This window comes from Asterias amurensis, chromosome 3 (genome assembly GCF_032118995.1).
Source record: "Asterias amurensis chromosome 3, ASM3211899v1".
Taxonomy (NCBI): Eukaryota; Metazoa; Echinodermata; class Asteroidea; order Forcipulatida; family Asteriidae; genus Asterias; species Asterias amurensis.
This window is the reverse complement of record NC_092650.1, coordinates 5,699,886-5,723,286: the sequence shown is the minus strand read 5'-3', so window position 1 is coordinate 5,723,286 and position 23,401 is coordinate 5,699,886. Positions and strand designations below refer to the sequence as shown.

At 40.4% G+C, this 23,401-nt stretch overlaps 3 protein-coding genes across 4 annotated transcripts; 2 read left to right on the top strand and 1 right to left on the bottom strand.

Annotated features, from left to right (window-relative positions):
• The first annotated feature begins 3,295 nt into the window (after positions 1-3,295).
• On the top strand, positions 3,296-9,649 carry LOC139935049 (uncharacterized). 2 transcript variants are annotated; one of them, XM_071929500.1, is made up of 4 exons: positions 3,296-3,458; positions 4,650-4,716; positions 5,306-5,440; positions 6,528-9,649. In XM_071929500.1, the coding sequence occupies exons 1-3, from the start codon at positions 3,387-3,389 to the stop codon at positions 5,410-5,412; spliced, it is 246 nt and encodes an 81-aa protein (XP_071785601.1). In that variant the 5' UTR covers positions 3,296-3,386; the 3' UTR covers positions 5,413-5,440; positions 6,528-9,649. The 2 variants fall into 2 exon arrangements, with proteins under 2 accessions (XP_071785601.1, XP_071785600.1); XM_071929499.1 differs by having other exon boundaries at positions 3,298-3,458; positions 5,306-5,445.
• Positions 7,301-12,471, bottom strand: LOC139935048 (uncharacterized). The gene is made up of 2 exons (XM_071929498.1): positions 12,373-12,471; positions 7,301-11,956 (listed from the first exon to the last, which is right to left on the bottom strand). Exon 2 carries the CDS (start codon positions 11,786-11,788, stop codon positions 10,208-10,210), a length of 1,581 nt encoding a protein of 526 aa, XP_071785599.1. The 5' UTR covers positions 11,789-11,956; positions 12,373-12,471; the 3' UTR covers positions 7,301-10,207.
• Positions 12,472-13,998: 1,527 nt separating this feature from the next.
• LOC139935019 (alkaline phosphatase-like) lies at positions 13,999-22,265 on the top strand. Its single transcript, XM_071929466.1, has 9 exons — positions 13,999-14,063; positions 15,117-15,343; positions 16,159-16,333; positions 16,894-17,066; positions 17,684-17,891; positions 18,562-18,702; positions 19,704-19,895; positions 20,442-20,579; positions 21,805-22,265. The coding sequence occupies exons 1-9, from the start codon at positions 14,036-14,038 to the stop codon at positions 22,053-22,055; spliced, it is 1,533 nt and encodes a 510-aa protein (XP_071785567.1). The 5' UTR covers positions 13,999-14,035; the 3' UTR covers positions 22,056-22,265.
• Positions 22,266-23,401: the final 1,136 nt, after the last annotated feature.

The window sequence follows — 23,401 nt, the reverse complement described above, 5'->3', positions numbered from 1 at the left end:
GATATAATAGACATTTCTATGGCCCTTGACGCAACCATGGTTTCGGCTCCAGAATCGGCTCAGGCTATTGTATAGTTTGGCGCTCGCAGTTTGTTATGACAATTGCGCGTGCTTTGCGTATACGCGCTCAGGGTTTCAGACCAGAGAAAGAAGCCTGAAGCCGCATCCAAAGCCCAAGCCGTGGATTCGCTAAGGGCCTATGTTAAACGAATCGCGCTGGTTTGCATGGCGGCCGAACGCCGTTTATAAAACACTCAATCCCGGTAAAAGGTGTACCCACTTCAGTATGTTCTGAAAAATGTCAATTTAATAAAATACCTCCCGTGATTGCTTTCTTTGTTTCCAACAAATTCAACTTAATATGTTTGAATATTGTGTGACATTGTTACAAACTTCTATCTGGTTTTACATTGCATTTATGGCTTTCCACGATTTCCAACCTTGGTGGTCATAAAACTCGGGAGTGACGTTGCGATAGAAACAGCTGGATACAACCCTAGAGTCTAACCCGCGCAAAATGCAAACTAAATGTAAAAGGGCGGCAATTTGTTGTTTGTACATCAATAGCCAATGTTTTGTTTTTTCCTCGACACCTCAGCTGAGGTCCCGAATTCAAGCATCTAAAACCACACTAACTTGTGCTTCAAAGGTGTTTTTTCCCCCAATTATTTATTCGCAACTCAGAAGACCAATATTGAGTTCAAATTTCCACAGGTTTTTTAATGTATGCTGAGTATTCACCGAGTGAAACCAACTGGTCTTTGACAATTTTGATTGTTAAATCCGTAGCTTTTGAGCTCGGGGCCCAATTTCATGGCTCTGCTTACCGCCGAATTCTGCGCTTACGATCGCGATTCCCCGCTTACGTGCAAGCGCCGAATTTCTGCGCTAGCCTTGTGTACGCGTAAAATGCCTTAGTAACGTGGAGTACGCACGCGCAGAAGCCCAAATTCGCCGCTAACCTGTGAAATACGCTTGCCGTAAGCACAGAATTCCCTGCTTCCGTAAGCACCGATTCTGTGCTTACGGTAAGCAGAGCCATGAAATTGGGCCCAGTTGTATAATTAGACACCTGTCCTAACTATGCAAAGGTCGTGGGTTCGTAATTCCAACCAAGTGATTTGTCTGTGTTTTTCCTATTCACACAAACTCTCGGGAAAGTTTTTAGTATACGGTGCTTTAATAAACATTATGATTGTGTAAAGTAAAAGCATTATAGGCACGGGACAATAATAGTAATTTTCAAAGACCAATCTTCTCACTAAGGTGTATCTCAACAACACAATTCTTCAAAATACAATACAATAAAACTTATTTCAACATAAAATATGCATAAAATAACAATCATGTGAACATGTTAACTTAATTGGTCGTCGAAATTGGTAGAGAATAGTTTAAAAATATTTTTTAAATATATAGCGCATTGTTAAAATAAAAAGGAAGGATATTAGGCTTAAAGGGAAGGTACGCGCTTGGTAATTACTCAAAACAAATATTTACTTAAAAACTGACTTGGTAACAAGCATGGGAGAGCTGTTGATAAAACATTGTGGGGAACGACTCCCTCTGAAGTAACATAGTTTTTGAGAAAGAGGTTTCTCACTAAAATAATAAAAGACTTCTATAGCTAGAAATACCTAATGAAAGCATACAAATTCGTCCAACAAGGGTGTTTTTCTTTTATCATTTTCTCGCAACTTTGATGACCAATTGAGCCCAAATTTTCACAGACTTGTTATTTTATGCTTATGATGGGATACATCAAGTGAGAACACTGGTCTTTGACAATAACCAAACGTGTACAGTGTCTTAAAGATACTGGACACTATTGGTAATTGTCAAAGACAAGTCTTAACACTTGGTGTATCTCAACATATGCATAGAATAACAAACCTGTGAAAATTTGAGGTTAATCGGTCATCGAAGTTCCGAGATAATAATGAAAGAAAAAAATACCCTTGTCACACACGAAGTTGTGTGAGTTTAGATGGTTGATTTCGAGACCTCAAATTCTAAATCTGAGGTCTCGAAATCAAATTCGTGGAAAATTACTTCTTTCTCGAAAACAATGTCATTTCAGAGGGAGCTGTTTTTCACAATGTTTTATACCATCAACCTAGCTCTCCCCATAACTCGTCACCAAGTATGGTTTTGTGCTAACAGTTATTTTGAGTAGTTACCAATAGTGTCCACTGCCTTTAATAGCAATAATAAAATAATTTTATATTATTAATTATTAAAGGCGCGCGATATTTAACTCATGAAGCTGTGTTATTTAACCATGCTTGAACAAGTATATTATTACTCTAACGAACACTTTCATGCATGAATGCACTCCAAGAGAAAATACCGCACCGAGGATCACTGTGTTACCATAGCAACAAAGTCACGCGTTGTGTCGTTTTGAATTCCCTTTGAAGCAATTTAATCCAGTTTAAACACCCGACGCCTTCTCTGACTGAATATACATTATTTTAGTGCTATATTCAAAAAGGTATAATACAGGTTGGCTTGACCACGGAGCAATCATGCTTGATGCACTTATTTATTCAAGCCTGCGCTTATTTCAGCAAACTATAGTGTGTACTCATGGCGAAAAACACAAAATCATTATTAAAAATTCAAGGACAATTGCTTTTATTTTGTATAGGGCCTATTGCAGTAAAAAAAAATAATATACATTTTTATTTAATCGTTTATTTATTGATTTGTTTCGGTCGGTTAGGAAGTTTCTTTTTTACAATTGTCAGTAATGCACGCCAAAAACCAAGCTGTGAAAATGTAACAAATCCTGCTTTCTCCAGAAGACGATCAGAGCATACTGATCGAAACGTCGAGTTGAAACCAACAGTTCTTTTCAAACCACCCCAACTCATTACCGCAAACCTTTCTATATCGTATTTCCACCATACAAAGTTTCAAATCCTACGTAACTAGTCTTATCAAACAATTGTTTATTTTAATGATTTATCATTATTTGGCAACCCTGAACATGTTACGATTTTTTTCTGGCTACGACCAGGAGTTTTTGCTTATCCAGCACTGAGCTCTCGGTCACAAACTGCTGAGGAGACAAGGAAGGGTCGCCGTGTACGCTAAACACACGCCAACTGTGTAAGCCCTTCTCGAAACTAAGGGTTTTAGCATTGGCTCCGTTAGTTAGAAAAGTGCACTAATAACGGAGCCAAGCCCCAAGCCCAAACCATGGTTTCGAAAAGAGCTTACAAAAGCTACAGTTGAGTAGCGCCCTCCACGCGCACGGCGATGTGTGTTCGCGCATGCGTAAAATGTTATCATTTGATTTTAACTTGGCGTTAGGGTCGTTGTGCAGGAAATTTGGCATTCCAAAAGTCTTGTTTTGTTGAAGAAAGCGGCGACTCAAAATAATGACAGACATGAAGGGTGAAGTGGGAACCGGACAGCAAGATCCCAAGAATGTCCAAGATTTAACACAGTTTGTAAGTTTTAGCAATTTCGTTTTATCAAAGTTTTCAAATTTTCATTTTGTGCATGCTGAAATGCGCTGCACCAATTTCGTGAATTTTGTTTGTTTATGGCTAGTATGCGTTTAACTTTAATAAATAATGGGGAAACGCCGGTTAAAATACCAGAGGACAAGCCAGAATGATTTCCAATTGGTCCAGCTGGCTAGCTTATTTTGACTTTTTGGTATCCTCAATCTACTGTCTTTGTTTGTGACTTCTGAGGAACTGACTGAAAGTGAAGATGAAGTGACGCACTGTCCACTGACCATGCTGACTGGCAGTGGCAATAATGGCATGACAATGACTGAGCTGAGTGGTTGAAAAGTTGACGGACTTTTGACATGATTGAATGGCTCAATGACAATGACTGCTGAGGAAATGAAAAACAAAACGACAACTGCTTTAACTTAGCTCACTTGGTTTGGAAAGATTTCCAGACTAGACATGCCAGAGCCTGCCACCTACTAGTATTTCATGCTTGTTGATCAGAAAAAGGGAGATCAAAATATAATAATTATTTGTTGTAATTTATTTCATAACAAGTGAAACAGTCAGTGGACACTGGTTGCAACAAACAAACCCCCCCCCCCCCCAACACAAAAATTCACAGTAGGCCTAGTACTAAAATAAAATGAAAGTAAAGTAAACAAATATCAAAACAAGATTGGTTGATTTATAATTATTGTTTGTTGTTTTGCGATATCTTTCTTATTCACAATATCAGCATTCATCCCACATCCTGCGTGTATCAACCTTAATAAGATAGGGGAGAACCCTCCCTAGGTCAAGTTTGTCATGACTAAAATCTTTAGTAAAACGAGCCCACACATGTACTGATCTTCCATTTGGACTTGCAGCCAAGCCAAATCAAGTCCATAACGAAGAACTTTTTACACAACAAACTTTCGCAGACAATTGAAAGATTCAAATCATAACAGCTGTGGTTCTATAGATCTGAATTTTGGAAAATGCTAAACTTCAATTTCAAGTGTAATTTCAAAACCTATGGTGTTGCTAAGTCCAAACTAAGATGGGAGAATAAAGAGAGGTCCATGCTTTACGCGGATTAAACAAAGATGGGGCTATGAGCCAGGCATGATACATTACTCATAACTCAAAACAAGGTATCAGTTTAAATAAGTTATTGAATATTTTTTTCAACAGGTGCAACAATTACTACAGACGATGCAGGACAACTTCCAGAACATGTCAGATAGAATTATCGGCAGAAATATCCTTTCAAACCAATTATGGAACAGCATTTCTTTATCAATCAATTATTATTGTTTAGTTTCGGTAATGAAACCAAGGATACCCCATAACATTTGAAGTAAACTTAATCACTGGAGTTTACAAGGCTGGCTTGGGAAACCTATAAACAAGGTCTTTTTGATTGGACTCTTTTTATAAGCACCAAGGTCAATACTAGGGCAATGGAGGCAATTGCTTCCTTGACAATGCTTGACCTCCCAGGGTTTGAAATTGAGGGGGAATGGGAAATCCACAAGACTCCAGTGCTTGTACCGTTCAGGCACAAATTTCTTTGCTTAGCAACCAAATGAATGGGGCACCAGTTGTAGCAATGTAATGTTGGCTGGCAACCCACTTTTGCTAATCAAGATTTCCATGGCTAAGCAGGTTTTTGTGCTTTACAGGAGTGCGTTTTGGCAACCCCAACCAAAGCCCAACCGACTCAACAAGTCGGTTACCGGTTGGTCTGAACAGCATCGTCACCGTGCTTAGCTGAACACGCGACTGGTTGGGGTCGCCAAAACGCACTCCATGCTTTGGGTGGATTATTTCCTTAACCCGAGCATTACTTGATGATATGGGTACGCGTATTGACGATCTGGAGAAGAACATCGCTGAACTGATGATGCAAGCAGGAGTAGATGAAGCCCAGGATAGTAGTCAGCTAGAAAAATAAATTCATCCCCCCCCCCTCTTTCAACTCAGTAAGGTTTGTATTCTTCAAAACAATTTGATGTTATAGGAGTGCTCTAATGTTAAAGCAATCGCACAACATCGGTAAATAGTATTGTCCAAAGGCCCACACTTCTTGTATCACAATTATACATAAAAATAACAAACATGTGAAATTTAGGCTCAATCGGTCATTGGAGACGGGAGAAAATAACGGGAAAACCCACCCTTGTTTCCGCATGTGATGCCGTGTCATGACATGTGTTTCAGATAAATCCGCTATTCTCGATATCGAGAATTTATAACTGTTTTAATGATTTCTCAAAAAGTAAAGCATATCATGGAATATATTTCAAGGGAAGTCTTTCACCATTACCTTCTGTAAACCCTGTAAGTTATTTGTAAATCTTTGAACATTTAATTTTTGCTCTGTTCAGAAAGTGTCCAATGGCTTTAAAGGTACTAGACACTATTGGTAATCACTCAAAATAATTGTTAGCATAAAAACTTACTTGGTATCGAACAATGCCATGGGGAGCTGTCGATAGTATAAACATTGTGAGAAAGGGCTTCCTTTGAAAGTAACATAGTTTTTGAGAAAGAGGTTATTTCTCACAGAAATATTAAAAGACTTCAGGCCTGAAGCCTTTTATTATGCATCTGAAAACACACAAGTTGCTGCCACAAGGGTGTCTTTTCTTTCATTATATTCTCTTGCAACTTTGATGACCAATCAAGTCCAAATTTTCACAGATTTATTTTTTAGGTAATTTGGGATACATTAAGTGGGAATACTGGTCTTTGACAATTACCAAACGTGACCGTGTTCAGTGCCTTTAGAAGAAGCGTTGTAGTATTTGTGCTCAGTACTGGTACGGATTCCTATTCTTACCCTTCTTATGATGTCTTCAACTTTCCGCTGCTTTCCATCTTTTCCAACATTAGTTGAAACTTTTCTTGCGTACATTTGCGTACGCTTTTCTTGCGTACATTTAGTGAATTTTACAGCTATAAGTCAGATTCTCTAGTGTTTTCATTATTGATTGGTAGTATGAATAGGGGCAATTTCAATTTTCAGCCATCGTTTATTGACGATTGTTTCTTCTCTTCCTCAAACAGGCACAAAGCAACATACTCAGTGTACTGGCAAGCAGAATGTATGAAGGAAATGATGGCAGAAAAATAATGAATTCAAGAATTGTCAAAATTTGTAGCTACTTTTTTACTCTGCACCCCATGTCCACAGTCACTGCATTTCAGTCCTGTCCATTGCACATGTAAGTTACTAGTAACAACGTGTGGGAACACCCGTAATTCATTTCATACCAATCTCATATAATTGAGGAATGGAGACATTGTTTTTAAAGGAACACGTTGCCTTGGATCGGTCGAGTTGGTCTTTGAAAAGCGTTTGTAACCGTTTGTTATAAAATGCATATGGGTAGAAAGATGTTGTAAAAGTAGAATACAATGATCCACACAAACATGCCTCGAAATTGCACGGTTTTCCTTTTACCTCTTCGACTAACACGGTCGGTCATTTATGGGAGTCAAATTTTTGACTCCCATAAATGGCTGACCGTGTTAGTTCGCACAGTAAAAGGAAAACCACGCAATTTCGAGGCAAACTTGTGTGGATCATTGTATTCTACTTTTAAAACATCTTTCCAACCAAATGCATTTTATAAAAAAACTGTTACAAACACTTTTTATAGACCAACTCCTCCGATCCAAGGCAACGTGTTCCTTTAACTTTAAAAACATGTGTTATTGAAATTTATCCTGTAATTTTTCTTTCAAAAATATAAAGTATAATTTAACACTTTAAAATTGCTGCTCTGAAAAGCCGATAAAGCTTCATTGAATTAATTTATTGTAAAATTGGTTTAATATTTTGTTTATTTCTCTGAGATATTTCCATGATACAGTTTAGTGTTATTTTTTCTATTTTGCAGAAAATAAGTTATTTGTAGAATTTTATTTAGGGTTACACTAGGAAAAGTTTTTTGAGTGCAGTGCATTTATGAAACTACAGATAAAGACATATTTGTTAGTTGATATTATCAGCTAGTAAGAGCCTTTTATTCTGTACTTTTGGTTTCTGTCTAGTTTTTTTTTTATTTGAGAAATCAGGGGAAATTTGTTTCTTGTATAAATTGTTTGATAAGGAAGATATGGGGCGTTTTAGAGGGCACTATGGTTAGGGAAAACAAGTTATCTTTTCAAAAACTCTCACTGGGTCAGTGGTGCTCTCTTTTGCAGTTACAGTTTGGTTTAGGTGTATACGCACAAATTTACCCAAACCTTATACATGCAGTGTTGAAGCATTGTGTCCACCATATCTCAAAAAAGGTTATTGTGAGCGAATCAAAGCCTGGTAAGGCCACACAGATTATGAATAACCCATGAAAAGCCCATTCTGGAGCATCAGGGGTCGATTTCACAAAGAGTTAGGACTAGTCCTAACTTAGGACTAGTCCTAGGAGATATACAAATTGCATGGTTAGTTGAGTAACTGTTCCTAACTTGAGATAAGACTAGTCCTAATTCTTAGTGAAACCCACCCCTGGGCCATGCTCGGGCAACATACAGCAGTTGCATGTTTCTAACAAGAAGCTCTATAATTACAACAACAAAAACAGTTTTTTAAACATATTCCAAGGTTCTAAAACACTTAAAATTTATGAAAATCATGATACAAATCATTTTATTTCACGATGATTTGTTTCTTTAAGAGTGTGCTACATGTAGACTTATTTATTCAAACGCCTTTGTTTTAAACTCTTTTACTGCATTGATGATCGCTTTAAATCTTGTTGAAATATTGTCTCTTTTAAAACATGTCTTTTTTCCCTTAGTTTACCTTTGTGTCATATAGTTAATGTAAATATTGAATCTATGCAAGAGTTTTAACATTTAAACATTGGTTTGGAAGTTGTTTTGGTTAGTGCCGAAGTACATATGTAACCATTCTCCTAGAGAAGATGATCTTCATTGTCCGCCACTTACACAGATGATCTTCCTGGCAAGGGAACTTGGCAAACTCACACAAGGGGATGTAAACGCCAAGCTATAGCAACAGCAAAACTTTAAAGGGACACGTTTTTGACTCCATAAAATTGCCCACCGTGTTAGTGTGCAAAGAAAAAGGAAAACCAAGCAGTTTCAGGGCATGTTTGTGTGGATCATTATATTCTACTTTTAAAACACCTTCCTAACCATATTGATTTTATAACAAACGGTTTCAAACGCTTCTTATGAACCAACTCGACCGATCCAAGGCAACGTGTCCCTTTAAGAGAACATAAATACAAGTGTAGTTAAGCTATGTTGTATGTACCTCTGGACGTATTATCCAACATGCTGAGATCATGGTGTAATTAACTGCAGGGTGGTGATATTAACAGAAGTTGTCAACATTCTGAAATAACTAATCTCGGAGTAAGATGTCTTCCCAATATTTATCATCTTTAGAGGTCGACATCATGAAAGTTTAGTTACATGTCGACTAACTTTCAGAGAAAAATTAATTCAGAATGATGACCTCCTGAGCGAGGATGCCGACTTCCCGAGATAATTCATCTTGTGATACTAACATCCTTATTTGTTTTTCTCGAGAACCCGAGATTAATTATCTTAGGAAGACATCATCCCATCATCAGGATGTTGTCATCCGGAGATAAGCTGTATCTGAAAGACGACCTTCTTTCAAGAAGTCGTCATCCCGAGATTTAATCACCTCATGATGTCATCATCTTACCATATGATGGCACCAGGGCCCAATTTCATAGAGCTGCTAAGCACAAATAAATTGCTTATCATGAAATTTCTTCCTTGGTTAAAACGGGATTATCAACCAAATTTCCAGTTGATGCATATTGCTTGTTGGTGTTCAGCTGTTGTTTGCTCATCCTGAAAATCATGTGGACATTAAGTTGGTAATCCTGTTTTTATCGAGGCAGAAATTTCATGCTAAGCAAATTTTTGTGCTTCCGCAGCTCTTTGAAATTGGGCCCTGCCTGTAATAAATTATCTCAGAATCTCAAAAGATGAATGGCACTGTCAGAGCTCCGTAGCTTGTTTGCTGTTGTGTTAAATCCCACTTCATAGTTGAGAATCACAAATTTTTACTTAGTTTTTGCTAAGCTAAAATGTCATAACTTATTTTGAGTAGTTCCCCGTTAATGGTAATGAAATGACATTCAAGATTGTCCATTTATCTGGTTATTCTTAAAATGCTATTTGTATGGTTTCAATTATAGTTTCATTCAGTTTTGTGAAGTGTAGATTATTTGTGAGAGAATTAATAAATTTATTATACAAAAAGACACATGCTCAGAATTTGTTGAAACTTAATAGTATGTGTTCATTTCGATTTGTCAATTGATTTCATTAAAAACATTGGGACAAAATTCTCGCGAATTTCAGACTTTAATATTTCTAATTTTTTTTTCAAAATTACACCCTAGAAAAATCCTCAACATTTTATTTAAAACAAGTTTCCGGGACAACCTGACCCAGAAATTGACCAGCCTCCCCGAAATGTGTACCCTTTGGCTTTAAGAACGTGTCCATTCTTACGGACGCGTATTGCCGCCACATGAATAATAAACAATCTCTATCGTATTGTGTATGTACATAATAACTTATCATGTACGTACATAATAAATCCAAACTAGCCGTGTACGTACACGATAAGAGATTTTATTATTTATGTGGCAGCAATACGCTACTAACAGTATTCTACATGTTTTTTTTGTTGGATAAAAAATAAAGAACCTCATAAAATGTTTCTTGTTTTATGATTGCTGCCACTGCTTCCACAGTATTCGACTTTGTTTCGGTGTTAGTCCATCCAACACGTAGTACGAGCGAAGGTGGAAAAACACCTTAGATTGGTTCACAATAACATCACCCTCAAATATCCCGTCTCCTTTAAAATAATAAAAGTTGCGAATATCACGCGGGATAATTCCTATTTGCTTGAGTAAGATGCCAACGAAGACGTCTTCCCATGGGAAGAGTTTGGTCAGGAGAGATTGGAGATAAAGTCTATTCACCACGTCAGAGGACATGATGTATCCGAGACCTATGCAATAATCCGGGTAGGTCGACGGGGCGTAGATGTCGTCCGGGACGTAGAATTTCTCGGAGGGATCTCGCAAGACCGGGAAGGCCTTTGCCAAGCGGCCGGCGATGTAAGCGTGCTGGGGCTCTTTGTGCAGGAACGCAAGTAGCCTGGGCATATTTATGATCATGTCATCGTCGGTCTTCATGACGAAACGGGCGGTTTGACAGTGCCGACTGGCCCACTTGAGTCCCATTACGGTCTTGAGGGTCAGGTTCAGATAGGTGTCCAGAAACTCCTCTACTATGATGTCGTTGTGGTCGTTAACCTCCTTCTGCAAGCTCTCGCTGAGTTGTTGTCCACCATCGCTCAACAGAGATGTCACACCGAGTAGGAACAAAACGCGCACGACCGGCATCGGCAGGGTGGGTTTGACGCTCCCGCGAGCCCCCCACGTCTCCCGGATGACATCACGCCTCTCGGAGTGGTCCGGGTGAGATGTGACGAGCACCAACAGATCAACCCGTTTATCGCGTCGCCCGCCGGTCGTGCAAATGTTGAAGCTAGGGTTGACCAAGTATCTGTAGTTGTGGACATCTCTGAAGGCTACCCAGTGTGTGTTGTTCATGATGCCAGGTTTCGGAGAATGCCGTGCTTTCGAGAATGGTTTCGAGACTGGTTTCTTGGCAATTGACTCCACACGGTGTATTCTGTTGTGTATCGGTTTGCTCAGTTCGGGTGGTGCTTCGGGTAACTTAGGGTCTTCTTCGTTAAACACACTCTGTCTATCAACACCATGTTCCCTTTTGACTCCAGTCCCATCTTGCCCGTACGCGTCTGATGTGAAGTTCTCCCTCCCCATCAACACAGCTTGCGCAGTCAGCATGCCCATTGACCCGTTTTTAAACCTATCGAAACAAATTCTAGAGAGTCCATTTTGGGTCCTGTTGTATCTGCAAGATAATCTATATTGCACATGCTTGTATTTCTCCTTCAGTGCGATTATGTACTCCTGAGGAGATTTGGTGGCGAGAAGAGCTTTTCTGTCCGCCATTTTGAAAATTTGATCGTCATCTGGTTTGGTTTTATGTGCAGAAAGCAGAATCTCATCGTTGTATTGCGTATTGTTGTCATGTAAACCCTGTGATTTTGTAGTATAGTACGAAGGACGTCTGACCTTATTAAGAATATCCAGAGAGTGTGATCTTGGTGATGTTTTATTGAGGCTGGAGACCCCAAAATACAGTTGGACGGTCACAGTGAACGTCAGTATCATCAGAATGACGCCACGTCTGCGCCTTGATATAACCATTACCAGTTGTTATCAACTGCTGTTGCATTCGTGGATTTTAAGAAGAACAAAATTTGTCCAAGAAATGAACTTTCAACGATGAGTCATATTGGTATTTTGGAACGGGTGTTAACTTTGAGCGTAGGTGTTAAAAATGATGGGCCCGAACTCGGGTGTAGGCTACTGGATCTGGAAAAGAACACACGGAAACTTATTTTAAGCACGAGCAGTTTACTATTGGTTATTACGCCAAATGACTGTTAGCTCAAATACTTACTCGCTGGGTAACGAGCGACGAAGAGCTGTTGATAATTTTAAACGTCATGAAAAACGGTTCCCTCTGAAGTGACGTATAGTTTTTTAGAAAGAGGTAATTTCTCATTCAAATAATAAGACTTCAGGCCCGCAGCCTTTTTATATGCATCTGATGAAAACAACCAAAGTAATGCAACAAGCGTGTTTTGCTTTCATTATGATTCTCTTGCAAATTTGATGACCGATTGAGCCCAAATTTCCACATTTTGCTATGCATATGTTGGAATACACCAAGTGAGAATACTGTTATTTTTACAGTGACCAAACATGTCTCGTGGAAGTCAACTCACCGTGGTATCTCCAAGTTCACCTCCATATCTTGGTCTTTCCCAGAAGCATCCGCAAGTAGCCTTGATCTGCCATGTTTAGAAACAAACTTCTCTCCACTGCTGAATATTGACCAACAATAGCTCATCCACTAATTTGGGTGAAGCGCCACACGCGGTATTGTATTTCGATATAAGGTAGTTGATTATCAGCCATTGTGATGTGGGTGATCGATCCCATCCCTCACAAACTAGGGGTAATTTCGATTGTTCGATACTTATGTCGTACATCGTAAATAATTTGGACTTAAACCATTGTGCTCCATTCTATCTTTGTTGTAGATGCCCCCAAGGGTGGGACAGTGATGGGAGGGAGGAAGGGTGGGAAAATACAACAACTTCAACATCCGGACAATAGCTGTATCTTCATCTGTCTTTATTCTATTTTTAGACAGCTACCACCGTTCGGCCCCTTTGAACATCAGTTCTTTCTAGTTCATTAGCTCAGTTCACTATTTACTTTTTTTTTTTACTGTACTGGGAACATTTTCATTTATGTTTATGACCCGAAAACAAGCTGAACACAAGATATTTCATGCCACAAAAAGCTTTGACCAGTTTTGTCTATCTTTCCGCCATTTTGGTGTCATAATATGAGATTGTGGAGTTATTGCTTGCGTGCTATAGTAGCTTGAAATTGGTTTCATATCCTTTTGTTGCAGAAAATACTTCTAGCACGAACTTTTTATGTATTCTATCATTATTGTATCCATCCTATAATAATATTTAAGAGACAGATTCACATGACGTCATCACTGAAAGTACGATCTTAGTTTTTCCGTTTTCAAAAATTAGATTTTCGTTATGTCACTGGTGTGGGCACTTGTGCGCTTAATGGCGATATGCGTGCGATTTACACGAGCACTGTATATAATACAGCGCAACTTGGAAAATCTGGTTATCAACAAAAATTCAATGAAATTTACATTATTGCAACAGATGCCCCAACCACCTTTTGCTTGGCTTGGCAAAAGTATTTTCTGTTAGAGAAAACTGGGGCCAGGATGATAGAATACCGCAGTCTGACGTAACTCTTTGGGGCTCGTGCGTAACGCCAGAGACCGGACTTCATCAAGTGGTTGAACCGCTGGGTGCGTTAGTGGCGATCGTAACCAATCTGTTTTGAATTGACCACTGCATAGATGAAATAAAAACATTTCTTGGCTACGACTGCCAAAACGACCCCCTTGGGCTTGCACGGCAATAACTGCATTAAGAAATGAGCCAAATGAGTTGGCCAGTTTCCGCCAACATACACATCGCAAACTATGCACGAGAGCTAGCCTTCCATGAAGACTTTTAACCATTCATAACATAGATGTTGGAAATACGTCACTTCGGTCTCATCCAATAAAACCACCGAGTTTGTCAGGCCGGTACCCCTGTTTGTATCGTAATGGACAGGGAACATTTCTGACATACACAGGCCGCATGGATGTGACGTCATCAGTGTGCAAGGGGCATCTAATCTTCAAAATAGTTCGCTCCCGACCTCCCCGTTTATCCGGATTAAGATAATGAAAGAAAATGTAAAGATAATTTTTTTCGATTTTGTTTACTCGTAAAACAAAAGGCTCGGTCATTCAAAATGGCGACTACAGTGTGCATTATAGTTTCCGTGTTGTTGATGGTAGCTATGCTGAGTGCCGGACAAGGTACATGGTGTAACATATTGTTTTCCTTTAATAGTTTTGCATCAGGGATAACGAGTATTATTAAGTTTTTAGCATTACACCGATGTGTTTAAAAGCACCGTATACTCAGTTCTAAGTTGATTTCATTTGTTATGATCATGATAGCAACCTGTTACCAGCGTCTCCATTGTTTGATAGTGCAATAAATAATTGTGCTTCATTTATTTCACTGTTGTGTTTCAAATCTTGTATCATACCTCGATATGTAATCGTAAAAGTGTAGTGTGACTGGTGGGGTGCAACCGATCATTTGGGTGTGACACTGACTGTGTACACAAAGGTGCACCGATGTTTGTAGTCGGATCGCCTCAGCCAAGGGGAAGGGATGATAATAGGGGCGACGAGACATGTTTAAAGCATAGGTCCCTATACATTATATTGAGATTCATTTTGCGAAATAAATTAGTGACTTGTTTTAACAACAGTATTCAACTGTTGTTTTGACGGTCTGAATTCATTTTATTACGCCCGTCGACGACCAAGTTATCTCGAAAGCATATACTATTGTGTATGGTTGGCGGTTGGCTCTCCACATAAAGAAGGGGGAAAGAGTTAGCTTGCTTTCCTTCCTTTCTACCTCTCATAATTGAAGATAGTCGCACTGCCAGACACACCGGGGCGAACCCCTTCTCTTTGAGATAGGGTGGGGTGTGTACTGAAGTATTCTACGAGCGTTGATGACCAACAGTTTTTATAACAACACACGGGACCCACAGCTTTACGTCCCATCCGAAGGACGATTGCTAAAGGACAATAGTGTCACGACCGGGACTCGAACCCACACTTTGCTGATCAGAGAGTCGTGCTCTTAACCGCTCGGCCACACGACACTTCCACAAATGCAATTTTTTTTCTTCTGCAAAATAGCAATCATATTATAGTTATACATAAAAGTCACATGTGTCAGTTGCTAAATAACAATCACCAAGTGTCTGTGCAAATTTACCTAATGGACGTCCTGACGTCCTGACGTCACTCTGACGAAACGTACCGTGATTGTCATTTGAAATGCAGAGCCAGACTATTGGAACCAACAGGCGAGGGAGACGTTACAGAAAGCACTGAATGCCGCATCACAACACAATAAGAACATCGCACAGAATGTCATTCTGTTCTTAGGGGACGGGATGAGCATACCAACGGTGACGAGTACCAGGATATACAAGGGGCAGAGAGAGGGGAAGACTGGGGAAGAGTCAACGCTAGTCTATGAGGAATTCCCACATGTGGCTCTTTCAAAGGTAGAATGAAAAGTGTTATTATTATATCATAGACCTACTCTTTTGTTAAAATGCTGTCTACATACGGTAGTTAAGGGTGCGAATGGACTTTGTTTTCAAATCCTTTTGGATGATGGAATTGCATTTGAATATCCAATATGAGGGTAATGAATCGTTAGAACGCCAAATGCAATAAACTACATAAAAAAACTGCAAAACCCAGGTATTATAATAATAATAATAATAATAAAGTCTTATAATATAAGCGTACGTATCTACCAAACAAGGTACTCAAGGCGCTGAGTATATACAAACTTTCAGAAATAATAGGTTATTGCAGTGATGAATGCTGAGACCATATCATTTAGCACTTCATAAGGGTTTACAAGGTGCTACGGTGCATACAGCAGCCACAGCCAGGATTAGCGGGGCGAACCCCTTCTATTTTCGATAAGTGTACTGTTATTTTTTACATGCGTTACACAACACATTGGACCAACGGCTTAACGTCCCAACCGATGGACGAAGCATGCACAAGTGCCACGGCTGGGGATTCGAACCCACACTCTACTTATCAGAAACACCAGAGTTTGAATTCGGTGCCTTTAACCGCTCGGCCACGACACTTCTACGTTATGTGTTGTCTTACCATAATTTACACCATGCCGGTGTTAAAATAACACTGCCAATTGGTGTTTTTTGACACCCTTTGATGTTAATTTTGATTCTCTCTCGGTATGTGATTTTTGTTTTTTGTTTGCAGTGGATGCCTATATATCGACATAAGATGCATAATGTACATCTGACTCTCATTTTATCGTATGCACTTATAATAGACATACAACACAGATTACCAGGTTCCCGACTCAGCAGGCACTGCTACAGCCTTCCTCGCTGGTGTCAAGACGAAACGAGGCCTTGTTGGTCTCGATGATCGAGCCATACGGGGCGATTGCACCTCTGCCCAGGGCCACGAAGTGCCCTCAATTGTGAAGATGGCTAAAGAAGCGGGTAATGTCCAAATACTTTTTTCAATCTGTAAAAAGTAGTCAAATGTCACAAGTATTTATCATTCAAATATTTTTATGTACTATAATTATGTGTGGCCCCCAGATGTAGCTTGGTGTGATTTTTTTGGATGCTTAACAAAGGCTTCAGGTCTGAAGTCTATTATAATATTGATTGATTTGTTCAATTTATTTAGATAAAGGTACAGCAAGAACATGCCAAAAATACATACACAACAACATGAGAAAATACAGTGAAATAAGATAGACAAAAATAGAACAAAAAATAGAAATACTGCAGAAAATTACAAGAGTAACCCCCCAAAGGCAAATATATCAGGTTTATTTTTATCGGGGTCCTCTCTAATGAATATTTGAGTGTGAAATTACCCTTTTCTCAAAAAAACACCCTGTATGTTACTTCAGAGGGAGCCGTTTCTCGCAATGTTTTATACTATCAACAGCTCCCCATTGCTTGTTACCAAGTAAGTTGATAATGTTAACAATTATTCTTTGTGTCCATCCAGTGCCTTTAATATAGGTCTCTCATGATTTTCGCTATAGGATTCGCCGTTGGTGTAGTCACTAATACAAGACTTACCCACGCCACACCCGCTGCAGCCTATGCGAACTCACCAAGCAGAGATTGGCAATCAGATCTAGATATACCCGATGCAGAGAAGCCCTTTGGATGCAAAGACATCGCACTGCAGTTTCTTGAAAACTTCGAAATTGATGTAAGATGTTTGTTCGTTGTTGATATCCCCTCCTAACCACAAAAACTCGCTAAACACAGAAAAGTATGCTTAGCAAAATCAGGATACCACCCAAAATTACCTTAAGTTTGCATTGCTGTGGCTGGTGCCCGTTTCAGATTTTGCTTAGCAAAGAACTTTGTCAAGCAGTATTTTCTGCTGAACAGCTTTATAAAAGTGGGCCCTGGACATGGCCATTACGTGGTAGCCTACACTTCCATTAATTGTTTTATTAATGTTATTTTACCCTTTCAGTCCTCTTTACAGTACTTGAAAATTGGTGTGCCCTCACAAACTCAGCCAATCGGATCCGGTTTGTGCCATTGGGTCCTGCTAATGTTGTTAAAATATTAACGGGGTTCATTATTCCATTGTGTAAAATACCCCACAAGGACACCCGAAAGCTCATCCACACAAACACAGCTCTGTGTTGTAGACTCTGTGGACTTCCTTTGCTATATTTTGTGCCCAGGTAATGGTTAAAAAGCAGGACAGGAAGTCTCCCCGTATTACGAAAATCCACTCCGCAGTAGAGCAAGACAGTCCTCTTAAGAACAAAATCTACCTCCTCACATCTATCTCTTTCTTCTTGAGAAAAGGTCGCTATGGGAGGAGGACGATCAAGCTTCATGCCGACGTCCAAAACAGACTACGGAGGAAATCCACTTCTTAGAGGCATCAGACAAGACGGTCGTAATCTTATAGACGAGTGGCGGCTAGCCAGGGCTAAGCTTGGAAGGGCTGACTTTGTCTGGAACAAGGAACAGTTCGACAACATCGATCCCAACAGTACGGACTACATACTCGGTGAGTATTCAAAGCCCGGTTCATACTTCCTGTGAATGCGATTCGAACTTCGACGTCACAAATTCGCAACGAATACTTCGCTTCAATTGAATTGCGGATAAAGATCAGTCTACCATAGGCGCACTTCCGAGGTGTTGGTGGACCTCCCACAACACGATAAGCAGCCGGTAATATTCTGCTACTGACAAAGGTAGACAACTTTGTGCCTTAAAGAATAGCGTAGCCCGAGCCATCCGCCCTACTGGTGGCACACGACGAACTTATTTATGTGTGTAAATTTTAAGTTATTTACATGGCGCAGTCTTAAGTTAACAAACTGCGCCCAGACGTGGAAAAATGCAAACGGAACATGCAGAAGTGGGGGTACTCGATCCGAAGCTGTTGCAGACTGTGAGTGCGGACAAGGGACCCCAGACTGTGGCTATTCTGGTCGCCGTTTATATCCGCAAGATCACGGGCCTCGAAGTGTGACGTCAAAAGTCCAGTGTGGCTTGCTGCATATAACACCTGCACCACGGAGGCCCTTGCAGAGACCAAAATGACAATTGACTCCAAGTTGCTCAACATTGGCAAGACATTGCAGTTGTGTGATGACAATGTTGATGATCCTAAGGTAGATTTTTTTTCAAAGGTTATAAACTTGAAATGTCATCCCACTTTATGATTACAGGGCTCTTTAATTATGAGCACATGGACTACGAGGCGCTGAGGGATGACGGTCCTGAAGGTGAACCGAGCATTATTGAGATGACTGAGAAGGCAATCAGTTTACTGCGGAGGAAGAAAGACAGATTCTTCCTTCTTGTAGAGGGTAAATAAGTGGGCTTAATGAAAAGGAAGATACACGTTTGGTAATTACTTAAAACAAATATGACTTGGTAACGAGCATTGGAGAGCTGTTGATAGTGTATAACATTGTGAGAAACGGCTCCCTCTGAAGTAGCATAGATTTTGAGAAAGAGGTAATTTCTCACTAAAATATTAAAAGACTTTGAGCCAGAAGTATGTTATTCTTATCTGAAAGCACACAAACTCGTCACACAAGGGTGTTTTTTTTTTCTCTCATCATTTTCTCGCAACTGCGATGACCAATTTAGCTAAACTTTTCACAGGTTTGTTATTTTATGCTTATGTTGGGATACACCGAGTGAGAAGACTGGTCTTTGACAATTACCAAACGTGTACTTTCCCATTAAAGAGGTTTTAGTACCTTTTGTAGATCAAAGTTTAGTCCAAGACATGAATCCCTACACTGTGATTGAAGATGTATGTAAAACAAACTTACCTACAGCTGCATCAGTCGTCAAGTTTTTGAGGAAAAAAAAAAGGTGAAAATCACAGAGCAATGTTTTTTAGGACAGACGCACCGTAAATACATTGCACATGCTGAAATAATTTGTGTGCAGTTTCTATTGTTTTACTCTTTGGCAAGTAATTTCTGAAGGAAAGCTTTCTACCATTGTTTAGGTTAGATCTGTGGTCGGTTTTTTTTCCTGTTTTCTTTTCTTACCAAAGGTACCCAAACCCTTTATTTTTTATTATACAATAACATTAACCTGTGTTCAATTCATATAAACTTACATTATTATCCCCGATCATGGGATTCATTTAGGCCTTTTACACTAGATTGAAAACAATTAAATACAAACAAAAAGTTTCCAAAGTTGGACTGCCGTTTTTTTGAAATATATTGCTGAAAATACAGCGTTTTTTTTATGCCCACCCGTAACTAAGAACACCAATGCTGGCATGCAAACCACTGCACAAATTCCCGGATTTGTTTTAAAAGTGACTTATTTTGTTGCTATGCAGGTGGCAGAATTGACATGGCCCATCACACAACCCGCGCAGGTCTCGCCCTGTCAGAATCCCTAGCCCTGGAACAAGCTGTCGCTAAGGCCATTGAGATGACAGACGACCAGGACACACTGATTATTGTCACATCTGATCACAGTCACACGATGTACATGGCCGGCTACCCAAGTAGAGGAAATCCGATCCTAGGTGAGCGAAACCTGATGCCCCCACCAGAGCCCAGTTTCATAAAGCTGTTGAGCAGAAAACGCCACTTGACAAATTTCTTTGCTATAATTTATGCAAAAACAGATTGCGGCACTAGTCCTGGTAAATTGTTTCTGTTTAGCATTACTTTTCTGTGCTCAGCAAGTTTTATGTTCTTGTTCTTTTGAGAACTTGTCGTGCTATAGGCCCTTTATTAAAGTATCTATATATATTTACCAATAATATCTTCTTGCCTCTGAAGAAGGTCCGGTTTGGATCGAAAGCTAAGGCCATCTACCCTACTCATTATATTAACCATAACCATTAGATAGACGTCTGATCAGTGTGCTCTGATTGTCTTCAGGAGGAGAAAGAGCATACTGATCGTTGAGTCTTTATAACTACCGGTTCTTCTCCGAACCGTTACTACTCAGAAATATATAGTTCAGACGGTGTTACCGCATAGTTTATACTCCCACCATGCAAAGTTTCAAATCTTGTAGGCAATACTTAACCTATAAATTCACTTTTTTATTTTATTGTTTTCAGGTATAAATGACAAAGACTTGGGACTAGACCAGCTCCCATACACAACCCTTGGCTACGCAAATGGCCCGACTGCTGCCCTCTTGGCTTCGTCATTCTCTGAAACGGGCAAACGACCTGACATCACATCTGATGACACTGGTAGGTTTAATCATAAGCCGTGTCCGAATTAGGCGTCCAGCAGCAGTCGTAGCCGTGAGCCATAGCCGCCGAGTCGGATTGTTATAACACGAGTTGCCTTGACGCGCAAATTATTTGACGTGTTTGCAAATAACGGTTATACGTTTTACATTTATTTTCGAATTTAGGCGTCAGAACTTGAAGGATTTATAGTATGTTTTGTTAAAAACATTTCACTATGTGCATGATTTTTTTGTTTTTTGAAATGAGATATTGCCTAAGATCACAAGGCCAGACGTGTTCCTCAATGTGATGGCTACACTTAAAGGCAGTGGACACTATTGGAAATATTGTCAAAGACTTGTCTTCACAGTTGGTGTATCTCAACATATGCATAAAATAACAAACCTGTGAAAATTTGAGCTCAATCGGTCATCGAACTTGCGAGATAATAATGAAAGAAAAAATACCCTTGTCACACGAAGTTGTGTGCGTTTAGATAGTTGATTTCGAGACCTCAAGTTCTAAACTTGAGGTCTCGAAATCAAATTCGTGGAAACTTACTTCTTTCTTGAAAACTATGGCACTTCAGAGGGAGCCATTTCTCACAATGTTTTATACCATCAACCTCTCCCCATTACTCGTCATCAAGAAAGGTTTTACGCTAATAATTATTTTGAGTAATTACCAATATTGTCCACTGCCTTTAACTGATTTGGGCTGTTGACAAAATCCAACTACCACCAGGGGCAGTGCCCCCCCCCCCCCCCTTTATTACAGGACGAGTATACCCCGTTTTAGGCAAGTTTGTGATGTATCATCCTCTATACTACAGGAGCTTGGCTGTTGGTAGAGCAGAATGCACCACCTTCCCACCTTTAGTTATACGAAGCAATTATGGTAATATTTTAAGCGCCTTGCTCAAGGGCACAAAGTGTCGTGACCAGGATTCGAACCCACACTCTACTGCTGGCAACACCAGGGCCAAATTTCATAGAGCTGCTTAAGCACACACAAGTAGATGAGCACAAACAAATTATGCTTAGCACAATATTCTTACCAGTCAAACAAAAATTTCACATGCACAATTGTGACTGGTATCCTGCTCATCTTTTGCTCATCAGAAAAATGTTTTAAAAGCACTGTTCTTTGCTTATTGCAACCCTATGAAATTTGGCCCACAGCTTCAATTATTTGAGCTTGCTTTATTTTTCAAGAGCCATGTTTCCATGTTCCACTTCTACAGAAGATCCACAATACACCCGACAGTCCCTCGTCCCCATGCTGAGCGAAACGCACGCCGGGGACGACGTTGCCATCTTCGCAAAGGGCCCAATGTCGCATCTCTTCCACTCAGTGCACGAGCAGAACTACATCATGCACGTCATGCAATATGCGGCTTGTATCGGAGACTACACAACCCAATGCCACACACGGAGAGGGACAACTACGACTGGTAGTGAGGCTACACTTACCGATGTACGGGGGAGCCAGTGACGTCAGAAATCACGAGTCCCTTCTTGTCAACGGTTGATGTGGATGATGACGTTATAAACGGAGCGCCGTTACAATTATTTTCTGTCTCGTTGATTTTTGCAATGCAAATATTGTGCATAAAACTAGTTCAACATGTATATTAGATTTACAGAGCGTGATTGAACAAACATTTACCAATACACAGGAGCGACATCGGAGTCAGTGACGTCAGAAATCACGATTCCCTTGTCGACGGTTGACATGGGTGATGATGTTTTAAACGGAACGCGTGAGTGCGCCATTTTTCTGTCTTGTTGATTTTTTTTAACGCAATTATGCATAACACTTTGTTCAACATGTTCATTAGATTTGCAAAGTGCTTGATCAAACATTTGCCAATAACACAGAAGCGACATCGAAGTCGGGAACTGATGAAGGGACCTCCCGGGGCCTTTTTAGACCAGTAGGTGTATACGTTATTGTATTATCAGGTGAGCATGCTGATCGAAGAAAACGATCAGAGTGTTCCGTTGTCCCAGGGAATTCTGTCCGCCGGAGATTAGTTCCCTATTTATGGGAAACAAATATGGGCTGGAGGAGGATGATTCAAAAGAGGGCGCTATCAGAAGAAGGTTGTACACAGTTTGTGATATGGGGGTGGCGGGGGGGGGGGGCACAAAAAATCCCGGGGGAGGGGGGGGGGGACACCGTCCGGACGCGTCCCAACCTTGTCACAACTGTAGTTGAGACATGTCCCATTGAGTTCTACAATACCCGGGGGAGGGGGGGGGGACACCGTCCGGACGCGTCCCAACTTTGTCCCAACTGTAGTTCAGACATGTCCCATTGAGTTCTACAATACCCGGGGAGGGGGGGGGGGGGGACACCGTCCGGACGCGTCCCAACCTTGTCACAACTGTAGTTGAGACATGTCCCATTGAGTTCTACAATACCCGGGGGAGGGGGGGGGGACACCGTCCGGACGCGTCCCAACTGTAGTTCAGACATGTCCCATTGAGTTCTACAATACCCGGGGAGGGGGGGGGGGGGGGACACCGTCCGGACGCGTCCCAACCTTGTCACAACTGTAGTTGAGACATGTCCCATTGAGTTCTACAATACCCGGGGGAGGGGGGGGGGGGACACCGTCCGGACGCGTCCCAACTGTAGTTCAGACATGTCCCATTGAGTTCTACAATACAGGCTATATATATTACTGGATATCGTCCACCTTATTCACTCTGTATTTGTATCTTTTTCTTAAAGAATAAGAAAGAACTATTACAGATAACCGTAAAACAAAACCAAGGCTAGCTAGAGTCTTACCTTGCTATTGATGTAAAGCACGTCCAATTGGCGTGTAGGGC